General features: G+C 35.3%; 5 protein-coding genes across 5 annotated transcripts in view; 4 read left to right on the forward strand and 1 right to left on the reverse strand.

Annotated features, from left to right (window-relative positions):
• Positions 1–39: 39 nt before the first annotated feature.
• On the forward strand, positions 40–1,071 carry LOC100637216 (small ubiquitin-related modifier 3-like). The gene is made up of 4 exons (XM_003388015.3): positions 40–148; positions 192–254; positions 418–567; positions 762–1,071. The coding sequence occupies exons 1-4, from the start codon at positions 131–133 to the stop codon at positions 828–830; spliced, it is 300 nt and encodes a 99-aa protein (XP_003388063.1). The 5' UTR covers positions 40–130; the 3' UTR covers positions 831–1,071.
• A 146-nt stretch (positions 1,072–1,217) lies between these two features.
• Positions 1,218–2,208, forward strand: LOC100637343 (small ubiquitin-related modifier 2-like). The gene is made up of 4 exons (XM_003388016.3): positions 1,218–1,397; positions 1,441–1,515; positions 1,585–1,737; positions 1,940–2,208. The coding sequence occupies exons 1-4, from the start codon at positions 1,380–1,382 to the stop codon at positions 1,997–1,999; spliced, it is 306 nt and encodes a 101-aa protein (XP_003388064.1). The 5' UTR covers positions 1,218–1,379; the 3' UTR covers positions 2,000–2,208.
• Positions 2,209–2,299: 91 nt separating this feature from the next.
• Positions 2,300–3,481, forward strand: LOC109583486 (uncharacterized). Its single transcript, XM_019998871.1, has 2 exons — positions 2,300–3,115; positions 3,227–3,481. The coding sequence occupies exons 1-2, from the start codon at positions 2,312–2,314 to the stop codon at positions 3,479–3,481; spliced, it is 1,059 nt and encodes a 352-aa protein (XP_019854430.1). The 5' UTR covers positions 2,300–2,311.
• Positions 3,482–3,858: 377 nt separating this feature from the next.
• LOC109583487 (uncharacterized) lies at positions 3,859–5,978 on the forward strand. Its single transcript, XM_019998872.1, has 8 exons — positions 3,859–3,978; positions 4,040–4,120; positions 4,167–4,292; positions 4,346–4,503; positions 4,559–4,926; positions 5,015–5,094; positions 5,140–5,318; positions 5,732–5,978. The coding sequence occupies exons 1-8, from the start codon at positions 3,859–3,861 to the stop codon at positions 5,919–5,921; spliced, it is 1,302 nt and encodes a 433-aa protein (XP_019854431.1). The 3' UTR covers positions 5,922–5,978.
• The window catches only part of LOC100637469 (N-alpha-acetyltransferase 15, NatA auxiliary subunit), a 9,021-nt gene continuing 3,490 nt past the window's right edge, over positions 5,939–11,469 (reverse strand). Inside the window, exons 10-23 of the mRNA XM_019998884.1 lie at positions 10,520–10,592; positions 10,303–10,472; positions 8,840–8,992; positions 8,563–8,691; positions 8,407–8,486; positions 8,282–8,351; positions 8,133–8,211; positions 7,354–7,461; positions 7,208–7,290; positions 7,036–7,144; positions 6,887–6,985; positions 6,493–6,642; positions 6,331–6,428; positions 5,939–6,268 (exon numbers count right to left, since the gene is read on the reverse strand). Coding sequence (XP_019854443.1) covers positions 6,041–6,268; positions 6,331–6,428; positions 6,493–6,642; positions 6,887–6,985; positions 7,036–7,144; positions 7,208–7,290; positions 7,354–7,461; positions 8,133–8,211; positions 8,282–8,351; positions 8,407–8,486; positions 8,563–8,691; positions 8,840–8,992; positions 10,303–10,472; positions 10,520–10,592 — 1,629 coding nt within the window. The 3' untranslated portion in view covers positions 5,939–6,040. The remainder of the gene's footprint in view (positions 6,269–6,330; positions 6,429–6,492; positions 6,643–6,886; positions 6,986–7,035; positions 7,145–7,207; positions 7,291–7,353; positions 7,462–8,132; positions 8,212–8,281; positions 8,352–8,406; positions 8,487–8,562; positions 8,692–8,839; positions 8,993–10,302; positions 10,473–10,519; positions 10,593–11,469) is intronic.

The following is an 11,469-nucleotide window of genomic DNA, read 5'->3' on the forward strand; positions in this document are numbered from 1 at the left end:
TAATAAGCTTATCTAGTTATTAATAGTTTATTAATAAACGTTAATTAAAATTTGTGATTTCATTTCAGCCATATTTTCCTCGTGAAATTCAATTTCTCCCTCTCTTTCTGTCTTCCTTCCTAATCTTATTATGTCAGAAGATTCAAAGGTACATCTAGTGATATGATACTATAATACTTTGTTGTTTTTAGCCCGATGTAAAGCCAGATGCGGCAGGATCTGGCGAACACATCAATCTCAAAGTAACGGGGCAGGTTAGAACTAACCTTCTTGCTACTTTCTCTTTTAAGTACATATAATGTGTCTAGTACATTGTATAATAGTGTTAATTAATATAAACCACACCTTTTCAGAATTTAGCATAATTATGTTGTTCCTTTTTTGTTAATTTTGATGTTTTTCTCTCTCTTTCTCAAGGATAGCTCAGTAGTACATTTCAAGATAAAGAAGAACACTCAGTTCAAGAAGCTAATGACGGCTTATTGCGACAGACAGGGCTACCAAAGGAACTCCATTAGGTTCATATTCGATGGTACACAGATACAAGAGGATCAAACGCCAATTGACGTAAGAGGAGGAGGGAAATATTATACATTATACAGCTGCAATGAATAGTTGGGAATTAATATTGCCTATTTATCTATTTTGCATGATGCTCAAGTTATTGTAAGATTAATTGTAATAAATTTAATAAAACGGCAGCTATAATTTCCGCCCATAATTATTACAAATATTTAAACATTTTTCTCTCCTCCCAATAGTTAGATATGGAAGATGAGGATACCATAGAAGTGTTCCAGGCGCAAACAGGAGGGGGCAGAGTTTATTAATAGCTATACCTCTAAGCTCATTCTCATCTCCCTCCCCCTCTCTCTCTCTTTCTTTGAAATGTCAACGAAACACCAAAACAGTATATGAACTTGCATACCTATTAATATTATACCTAGAGGATTATTATTCTTATTATTAATAATTATAATTATTTTTGCCAGTCATCTCTCTTCTCTATCTTTCATTATTGAGTTTTTTGCATTTTTATTAGTGTTTGTACGAACTTTTCATTTACATGTATATACTTAACTTATTCACACAAAATATTATATATAAACCAGATATGTCACTATTCTGTGTATGGGGCAGCATAAAGCTACAAACTTCTTGAACTCATTTCACCTTCTTTGAAGTTCCTGCTGTTTTGCTACACCCAAAACCACCATAGAGAGTCACGGGCCAGCCCCTAACTTGTGCAGGCAGCTGACTAAGTTTAACACTTTAAACATGTTTAGTCGCCTAACTAGTCTCATTTAATTAAGACAGAAAGACAGCCATCTTTTCAGACCGTTTGCTCTCTCTCTCTTTCTTTTAAATCTTTTCTCATTATGTCTCAGGACTTAAAGGTACTCCTTTAGATAGTATTTGGATACTTATGTCTTGGTTTAGCCCGATGTAAAGCCAGAAGGAGCTGAATCAGGCCATCAATCTAATGAACACATTAATCTCAAAGTGATGGGACAGGTAAGAGAATGAAGTTGCTTTTTTACCAGCACAATTAGATTCATTCTCATTCTTTCTTTTTTTCTCTAGGCTGGTGGATCTGTCATACATTTCAAGATCAAGAGGAATACTCCATTTAAGAAGCTGATAACAGCATACTGTGAGAGACAGGGTCTTCAAAAGAGTACCATTAGGTTCATGTTTGATGGCACTCCAATGCAAGAGGATCAAACACCAAACGATGTAAGAGAGAGAGAGAGACAGGGACACTATGCAGCTGGAAATTAATGTTTAAGGGTATAGTATTTTGTGGGTGTAAATTTTAGTCTGACATTCGATACCGGGATAAAATTCTAACTTGTTTTCGGCTGTACAATAGAAGCAATGGACAATTTATAGCATTTTTACCACCTTTGTCTCTCTCTCTCTTTCTCCCTCTCAACAGTTAGATATGGAGGACGATGATACTATAGAAGTATTCCAAGCTCAAACAGGAGGATTCTAATTTATTATTATTAGCTATATATATACAGCTCAATTTAAGCTCTTTCATATTTAATCCTCTCACGCACACAGAGACATTGCTGATTCATTATTTATTGTCTCTCTCTCCTTCTCTGTTCTTCTTCACGTTATCATTTAATCCTTTGCTTGATTGTGTATAGAAAATGTATTACATTAACAATTTTACATGAAATCTTTAATCTAATCTAATTACCAATCATTAATTGAAATAGGCGTGTCTATGCAATTATGTAGGCGTGGCTTGTTGTCCCACGTGCGTTCATATGGTCATTTTTGCATTTGAGTTTCTTCCATGGAGTTCAATACTAGCTATATGTACTGGAATGGCTACCTCTTTCAGCTCAAAAGACACTCTATGGAAGAATATGAAGAGAATGAGGACCAATACGAAGATATTGTTAATGTATTGTCACTGAATACAACTAGTCGCCAATGGAAGCTCATTAATGGAATCAGTCATTCCTCAGTTGCTGATGTTGTGTTAGCATATGATGAAAAGAACGACCTCATTTGTCCTCATCTTGTCAGTCTTGTTGGTGTCGATAAAACATTTTATTATGCTGTTTCTGTTTGGGATGGGTGTGGTTTTTCTCAAGATGTCACGCCCATTTTAGAAGCTGATTTCCCCGATGTTAATTATGCAGTTCAAACGTTCCAAGATGGCTACCTATTTTTGTTCTCTTCCTCTAATCTCTTACATTCAAAGCCATATGACTGCCCAGGTTTTAAGCAGTGGCGCTGTAGCTGGCCACAGATACCTCCAAACTCAGTTTATGCTGAGCTGCTAGTAACTCGTCAAACCGGTTTAAAATACGAGTTAGTAAGTGTGAACTACGAAGGTGAAGTGGCTTATTCTCTATTGACGGATTCCATTAATTATATTCCACCTGAATATGCCCATATATTAGTGGGTGTGGTCACTCATTTGTACTTAAGAGCTAAAAAAGGAACTTGTGGCGGAGTTGAAAGATTCGAACTTCATCCTTTATTCATCATCAGCACAAGCAATAGTCAGGTTCTCATTCTCGATAATGGGAACGTTAAAACTTTGGTACCAACTACTCCTCATACTTGCACCAGCATCAAAACAATGCAGGTAAAATTCAAAGATTATACCTCTAAACTTTTATTTTTGTCTAACCAATATTCAAATGAGTGAATGAACATATACTATAAATTATTTGTACTTAAAAGATTCTTTTCTCAGACTCCTGATGGTCAGTTGGGGTTAATCATTACTACTGATGCCTCTAGTCTACTCACTTATAAGGTTTCTTATGATGTCATTGAGAGGGAGGGGCTGACCACACCTCCTAAGTTATGGGATGCATGGGAAGCGGTTGAAGTGGCTTTGGTTGGCGACTTCATGAGAAGAGGGTCCGATCAATTATTAATAATATTTAATCAAGAAAGTGAGAATTATTTATTTCTTTTTAATGTTCATAATTATCATGAAGCATAAGGATATAAAGATAATAGTATATGGTATTTTGGCCCATTTTTAAAAATGGCCGTAACTTGAAAAATTGAAGTTGGAATCGGCTCAAACTTTTTACACAGCATAAGTACATCAATATGTATCAGAAAATGTAATAAAAATTGGGGGTGATTTCGGAGCCATTTTTCGGAAAAAACCATGGGCTATAGTACAGGGATTTTTTCAGATTTTGGCCAATTTTTTAAAATGGCCGTAACTTGGAAAATTGAAGTCGGAATTGGCTCAAACTTTCTACTCAGCATAAGGACATCAATATGTATCAGAAAATGTTATAAAAATTGGGGGTGATTTCAGAGCCATTTTTTGGAAAAAACCATGGGCTATAGTACAGGGATCTTCCCATGCTTATTTTTCTTTTTGTTTCTTTAGCTTCCTCTGATATCAATAAGTTCATTATTACTGATTTGTATAATGGAGCCCTGATAGACACCTCTACATCAAAAACTCACACTGAAATTAAAGTTTGTCCTTTAGCAGTCACTACTAAATACATCATATTACCTTATTGTCTGTCACTTTTAGTCAGCCTCTGATGGAGCTATGACTGAAACTGTTTCCTCATCAATACTGGAGGCATCAAGAGCACTGTGCTTAAGACAAATGGTATGGAGACACTTACTGAGGATTATAAATAATTATTTTTTCCAAGACTGATGAGTTAGAACTTGAGGATAAAAGAAGACAATTGAGGTGGAGAGAAGATTTGATGCAAAATGGACTCAATCTATTACACCACATAACTAACGGAACAGAAAAAGCTCAGGAAGAGGATCACGTAAAGATAGCCCCTCCCATATACAAATATATATATAATTGTATCATTTGTAGCGTTTGTTCACGCTAATATCTTCAGATGATACTAAGATTGAGACTAAAGTCAAAGCCACACCCATAAAGACCACACCCATCAGATTAGACGATCACTGGCAGAGACTAGTAGAAGATACTTGGACTATTTCAATCATCATCACCAACACTGGGGACAAGTGTGCTACAGATTATTGTATTTCTATTTGTAAAATTTAATCTCTATTTATTTAGAGAGGTTTCGGACCTGTCGCTATGGTTACAGTCACATGACTCCTCCCCTTTTCAATCCAGATGTGTACTAATTGCCAGGGGCTACCGTCATGAGTCAGATCCTTCTCCCTCTCCCTCCTCCTCCTTTACTCTTTCTCCTAATGAAACTGCTTGCTTTGCACTATCAACCAAGCCACAACAGATAACTGATACAAGATCTTGTGTTATTCTTTCATCATGGACCACTGGTACCCAGTCCACTGTAAGAGGTTACACTCAACTAACTGAGATGTCATTCTCTATTGGTAATAACTGTAGTGGTGATGAGTGCACCCCTATAATTAATACTACTAATTATCAATCAATCCTCTCTCATTTCTCCAATATAAGTAAGCATATGATGACTGCTTTGTGTATATATTATTTATGAGTTCTTGTGGTCGAGGTTGTTTTTCTTCTGTTTAATTGTATGTTTAGATCCTCAAGATATTAAAGAGTTTACGAAAGATGAATGGAGAGATTTGGCATGTATAATTGGAAGCAAAATGAGAACAAAAGTAATAGCAATAATAATAATAATAATAATTATTATTATTATTCAGTTAAGTGTCAGTTCTGTTCCACCTCAAAGTCTATTCTCTCTTCTTGCTTCTTCACCATCATTACCACAGCAGCTGCTAACTGTTAATGACCGCCACATGTATGCACAAGGCTCAAGCCCTCTTGATGGGGTAATACTGTTCTACTGCAAAGAAACACAAGAGCTGTCTTTATTGTACAGGTTAGAGTTTAGTCTCTCTTAATGGACACTCTCTACAGCGTACACCTCCATTTAACGGACAGCACCTAGTGTACCAATTACATTCCTTACTGTATAAAATAACCTCCACATAAAGGACACCTCTGTATAACAGAGACACTTTCTTGTCCATTATATAGAGGCTAGTCTGTAATTTTTTATTGAAATTAATTAGTCATTGAACACTTCCTGTTTCATATCAAAGTGTTAACAAGTTGTTAACTAAGTGTTAACAAGGTGTGAAATTGAATTACAAATACAATTTTTATTAAAACTAATTAGTTCTTGAGCACTTCCTGTTTCACCTCAAGGTGTTAACAAGGTGTGAATTTGAGTTACAAGTTTACTATCAAAAATTCATTTTTAATTATTTTGTCATTTTTTTCATACAATAGGGACAGAAGTCAGTGTGATTCAATCCTACAAATTATTAATAATAGTTTACCTGATGATGTGAGACTGTCACTATCTACATGTAATACTGAGGCCTCTATTGATGGAATGAAGAGATTTAAAAGAGAAATAGAGGGTCTGGGAATATTGGGAAAAGAAGGAGGTCTGGACAACAAAAACGATTATTTATAATTATTGAATAATTGAAATTATTTTTATACTAGTACTTTTATAGAAACTCACAAAAAACATTTATTAACAAAATTTATAATAATAATAACAATAATAATAATAATAAAACATTCGCAAAACTAGGATTCCTTTTGAGCGGCTGGGCTCCGTCCAGCCACGCCCACACAGGGCGGAGCATCCCCAGGAGAGGCGGGGCTTGATTCGAGTTCTTTGCCTGCCTCAACCGGCGGCTTGAAACTAGAGGCAAAGGGAAAAAGGGCGTGGCACTGGGAAGAGTAAGATGCCAACTCGTCAGAACAATCACCGAGAAATCCAGAACTTAAGAACTTGTGAACGTTTCGACACGTCTAAAAATGAGAAAGAGGCGTGGTTATGTAGAGGTGTTAGTTCATAACGGAGGGTAACTCACTCTTAGTGATCTGTCTATCAGGGAGTCGGAGAGATTAGTTACCATGGCGATGGCTTTAGTCCTGTAGTCTGGGTGAAGCTTATAAAGTACTTGAGCAGCTGAGGGAGAGAAGAAAAAATAGAATCAAAACTGGATTTATTACAAATTTTTGAAGTGCTGTACCTGCTACTAAGTGTTCCAGTGAATTTGAATGTTTTGCAATGAAGGATTGATTCAGTTCATCAGGGGATTTCCCCCCATCAGTCAGTCGCGGTATACAATCATCAATGACAGTGTGAACAGGATCAGGTAACTCTGGTCTCTCCTTCTCTACTATAAGAGACAAAAACTGGATATTAATGACCGGTAGTTCCAATATTAGTAAAGATTTACAAAAAAGTGCTGAAAAATTTGATTGAAAAAAAATGTAATTAAATATACTTTCATTGAAAAATGTCGATCCTTACCAATATTAAATAAAGTGTATTTATTAAAAAAGTTTCCAGTTTGTCAATTTATTATAAATTTGTTGATTAAAATAAATTGAAGTTCTGCTAAAGTATAATTCATAACTTACACGTGAGAACATAGTCAACGATATAACAATGAAGTGTCGGGTTCTCTGGATCACATGAAAAAGCTCTTTTCAAAGACTGCAACATTAACAGGTACTTTCCTTAAAAGGCAGTACAATAATTGAAAGTTTTAAAAGTGGGTGGAGCTTACTCCGTCGAGAATGAATGGCGTAAGCTAGTAGGTGTGTCCTAATATTTCCAGTACACATTGACTGAAGCGGCTTTAAGAATTTATTAGCTTCATTTAGCGGATCCTCAACCTATCAATATAATAAATTTTTTATTAATTAGTGGGTATGACTAAATGAGATGTAATGTCGTACATTTAAAAGTTCTTTTGGGTTGAATTTTATTTTGTTTTCGTCGGTCGCGGCTTTGCGGTCGTCGTCATGGCGAGGCTTATTCTCTATATAAAAGAGATAAAATTACATGGTCATTTTTAAAACTAGTTATTAATAATTATTAAAACCTTTCTCTTTTTCCTTCTCTTGTTCAGCTGCTTTCTCTTTTGCTTTTGCAAGAGCTTTCCTCTGCTTCCGTTTGATCTTCCTTCTCTCGGACTCTGAAAGATGACTTACTAAAAAAGAGAAGAAAAATTATAAAATGCAAGGTGATTTGAAAGCCATTTTTGGAAGAAAAAACCATGGACTATAGTACAGGATATTTCTCTGTTTATACATAAACTCTTACTCTTTAGCATTATAAATTTACAAAAATCATAACAATAATAACATCAATGATTTGTTTAAATCAGGGCCTCCATAAACAAGAGACCCTTCCAAAAATTTGTGAACTGCGAAATTAAAACAAACAATACTCAACATTGTAGTTCTGTCCTTAAATACCACTATAACTATGAAAGGCTATCGTGGGGCGCACCAATATAACAGCAATGAGTATCATCATAAATACAAGTACTTGTACATGTACTTCCTCTGGTTGTTATAAAGTACATCAATATGCATCAGAAAATGTAATAAAAATTGGGGGTGATTTTGGAGCCATTTTTGGAAAAAACCCATGGGCTATAGTACAGGGGACTTTTCAGATTTTGGCCAATTTTTTAAAATGGCCATAACTTGAAAAATTGAAGTCGGAATCACCTCAAACTTTCTACACAGCATAAGGACATCAATATGTATCAGAAAATGTAATAAAAATTGGGGGTGATTTCGGAGCCATTTTTAAGAAAACCCATGGGCTATATATATATAGTACAGGGTATTTCTCAGATTATGCAACTCTTACAATCTTGCTCAATCTCTTCAGCAATTGGAGCGTCCTTGGCTCTCTTGGCATCAGGATTATCATAAAGATACAAATACAACTACAAACAAGATTAATAATAAAATAAACAAAAAATAAAAAATAACAAAATATGAATAAATATATAATACCTCTATTATATCGTGGGCGGAGTCAAAGTAAAACCGATGCCCACGGATACGATCTTCCAATCGTAGTACCCTAGCATTAAAAAATACCATGAGGGGTCCGGTACATATCTGATTATTGAACTCACCCCACATAGGGTCTGAGGGTCATTTTCCTCATGCAGTAAGTGTGAAAGTCAAACTGGTCCTCTATAATATCATCAAAATGCTATAAAAAAGAGAAAATACCAGTAAAATTAACTATTATAATCAGTCATTTTAACACTCTTCTCTCTCATATATACTTTATCTATTTCATGGTATTTGACTAGTGCTTCTCCATACTGGCCACTCCTCCAGTAGGCCCTCGCTAGCTCCTTCTGGAACCACATACACTGCATGTCATCCATTGTTTGAAGAGGAGGCATACCCTCCTAATGGAACAGAGAGAGGGAGAGAGAGAGGGAGAGAGAGAAGTTTAAAACATACAACAAATCTGTTTATAATGAAGGTGGGATATTAGCAAAGATACATGTAGTTAAATAAAAGTATTAATTTAAATAATATTCTTAATTTACTTACTCTTGTGAACAGTCCAGCAGTTTCTATAGCTCTATCAATCTTGTTCACTCTTAATAAATATTTAACACATTTACAATTAACGAATCTGTCAGCTGTGTCCATTGAGCGAGCTTCATCCATCCACAGAGCTGCTTCCTCCAGATCACCAGCATGCTATGGATAATAGAATACCGTATAAGTGGTTTTTTTCAAGGGAATTATATTTTGCGAAATCTGCTAAAATTCCAATTCGTGGATTTTAATTTCGCAAATCCTACCACGTGTGCCATGCTGGTACCATATTAAATTGATTTTCGCGGATTTTATTTTCACGAATTAGGAGGGAATCCGCGAAATTTGCAACCCTCGAAAAAAACCACTTATACGGTATAATCTTAAGTACTACAGACTAGCCTCTATATAATGGACACTTTAGGTCAAGAAAGTGTCTCTGTTATACAGAGGTGTCCTTTATGTGGAGGTTATTTTATACAGTAAGGAATGTAATTGGTACACTAGGTGCTGTTCATTAAATGGAGGTGTATGCTATAGAGAATGTTCTTTAATTAGTAATAAATTACTAAATTTAAAATAAAAAAAAAAGATCAGGACATTTAAGTCCATTCAAAAATTTTGTTTATAGAATAGAGGTCACTACAAGAAATGAAGCAGCTCAACCAGACAGCTGCTTATAAACCAGGGTAACCATACAAGGCCATCGTGGGGCGCACAGAAATGCCCTACACTTCCTGGTTACAGTTTTTACAGTTCATTGATAAAGGGATATCAAATTACTACACAAAAATAACGGACAGCTTTGAAGGGACTTGCCCTCAAACTGACCAGTACTAAAGTGCTAAATATCACTTTTAAAAGAGACACAGCATTAATATGTTAACATGGTTGAAAGAATGTATAATCTTCACTGCCCACATTAGCAGGGTCACTGATAGAATAACAGTGCCTCTATAACTTCACTTATAAGCACCACTCAACAATACATAGTATATACTACACTCTGCATTAATAAATATTAATATTTCATTAAAGGATAAGTATGATGAACAGGACTACGCGAAGAGTCCATTCAAAAATTTGTCTGAAATAACTATGACAATGGTTTGGTAATCACTGAGTTGATACAAGGGAGCAGCTTTTTATACGGAGGTAACCTGCTCATAGTATTGTGGGTCGACCCCACTTACTACACTCCACTGCCTACACTTCCTTCACATGTAAAGCTTCACTAACAGGATCTAGAAGAATCTTTAATACTTAATATATAGTCTCTCTTAATGGACACTCTCTATAGCGTACACCTCCATTTAACGGACAGCACCTAGTGTACCAATTACATTCCTTACTGTATAAAATAACCTCCACATAAAGGACACCTCTGTATAACAGAGACACTTTCAAAGTGTCCATTATATAGAGGCTAGTCTGTACATATGTCTATTAGCTAATAATGTCTCAGTTCTTACCTTATAAATCTTACTCTTCAGCATGTATAGTTCAATGTGAGTGGGGGTGTGGTCAATAGATTTATCAATATATTCAAGTGCTCGTCTGTGATCGCCACACCTATCAAAATGTTGTGCAAGGAAAAACCACACCCACAAGATTGCAGATGGAGGTTCCATAGGATCTGGGTCTAAAGTAATTGGGATTTAATAATTAGTGTTAATTATAGGGGCTTACCCTCCGGATGGAATTTGTTACAGGATTGAAGATTCTTTTCATAAAGGAGGACCAATTCCTCAATAACTTGAGCCTAATTGTAAATAAAATATAAAAATGAGTACAAGAAGCTTAGAAAATGTAATAAAAATTTGGGGTGATTTGTAGCCATTTTTTTGGAAAAAACCATGGGCTATAGTACAGGGATTTTTTTCAAAAATTGGCCATTTTTTAAAATGGCCGTAATTTGAAAAATTGAAGTCAGAATCGACTCAAACTTTCTACATAGCATAAGTTCATCAATATGTATCAGAAAATGTAATAAAAATTGGGGATCATTTTGTAGCCATTTTTTGGAAAAACCATGGGCTATAGTACAGGGGATTTTTCAGATTTTGGCCTATTTTTTAAAATGGCCATAAATTGAAAAATTTAAGTCGGAATTGACTTAAACTTTCTACATAGCATAAATACATCAATATGTATCAGAAAATGTAATAAAAATTGGGGGTGATTTCGGAGCCATTTTTTGGAAAAAACCATGGGCTATAGTACAGGGATTTTTTCAGATTTTGGTCCATTTTAAAAAATGGCCGTAACTTGAAAAATTTAAGTCGGAATCGACTCAAACTTTTTACATAGCATAAGTACATCAATATGTATCAGAAAATGGAATAAAAATTGGGGGTGATTTCGGAGCCATTTTTTGGAAAAAAAGTAGTGCTACCCCATTATGTACACCACTTAACCATCTTTTTGCTACTTCTCTGCAGTTCTCTACTATTCCTTCAGAGTGGAAGGTTCATCGTATTACCCCTGTCTACAAGTCTGGAGATAAGTCTCTTGTTACGAACTATCGTCCTATTTCTTTGTTATGTATTGCTTCCAAAGTTCTAGAGCGCCTTATTTATGACCAAGTAATTGATTTTTTATCTGCGTCCTTTTCCTCATCTCAGTTTGGTTTTCTACCT

Source organism: Amphimedon queenslandica, unplaced genomic scaffold (genome assembly GCF_000090795.2).
Source record: "Amphimedon queenslandica unplaced genomic scaffold, v1.1 AMPQUscaffold_13302, whole genome shotgun sequence".
Taxonomy (NCBI): Eukaryota; Metazoa; Porifera; class Demospongiae; order Haplosclerida; family Niphatidae; genus Amphimedon; species Amphimedon queenslandica.

Excerpts from the sequence above, each read along its gene's own strand:
- LOC109583486 (XM_019998871.1), top strand. The coding sequence starts at position 2,312 with ATGGAGTTCAATACTAGCTATATGTACTGGAATGGCTACCTCTTTCAG. Across the intron at positions 3,116-3,226 it reads CCAGCATCAAAACAATGCAG|ACTCCTGATGGTCAGTTGGG; the intron begins GTAAAATTCAAA and ends TTCTTTTCTCAG.
- LOC109583487 (XM_019998872.1), top strand. The coding sequence starts at position 3,859 with ATGCTTATTTTTCTTTTTGTTTCTTTAGCTTCCTCTGATATCAATAAG. Across the intron at positions 4,504-4,558 it reads ATCACCAACACTGGGGACAA|AGAGGTTTCGGACCTGTCGC; the intron begins GTGTGCTACAGA and ends CTATTTATTTAG. Across the intron at positions 4,927-5,014 it reads CTCTCATTTCTCCAATATAA|ATCCTCAAGATATTAAAGAG; the intron begins GTAAGCATATGA and ends TTGTATGTTTAG.
- LOC100637343 (XM_003388016.3), top strand. Across the intron at positions 1,516-1,584 it reads ATCTCAAAGTGATGGGACAG|GCTGGTGGATCTGTCATACA; the intron begins GTAAGAGAATGA and ends TTTTTTCTCTAG. Across the intron at positions 1,738-1,939 it reads AGGATCAAACACCAAACGAT|TTAGATATGGAGGACGATGA; the intron begins GTAAGAGAGAGA and ends CCCTCTCAACAG.
- LOC100637216 (XM_003388015.3), top strand. Across the intron at positions 255-417 it reads ATCTCAAAGTAACGGGGCAG|GATAGCTCAGTAGTACATTT; the intron begins GTTAGAACTAAC and ends CTCTTTCTCAAG. Across the intron at positions 568-761 it reads AGGATCAAACGCCAATTGAC|TTAGATATGGAAGATGAGGA; the intron begins GTAAGAGGAGGA and ends TCCTCCCAATAG.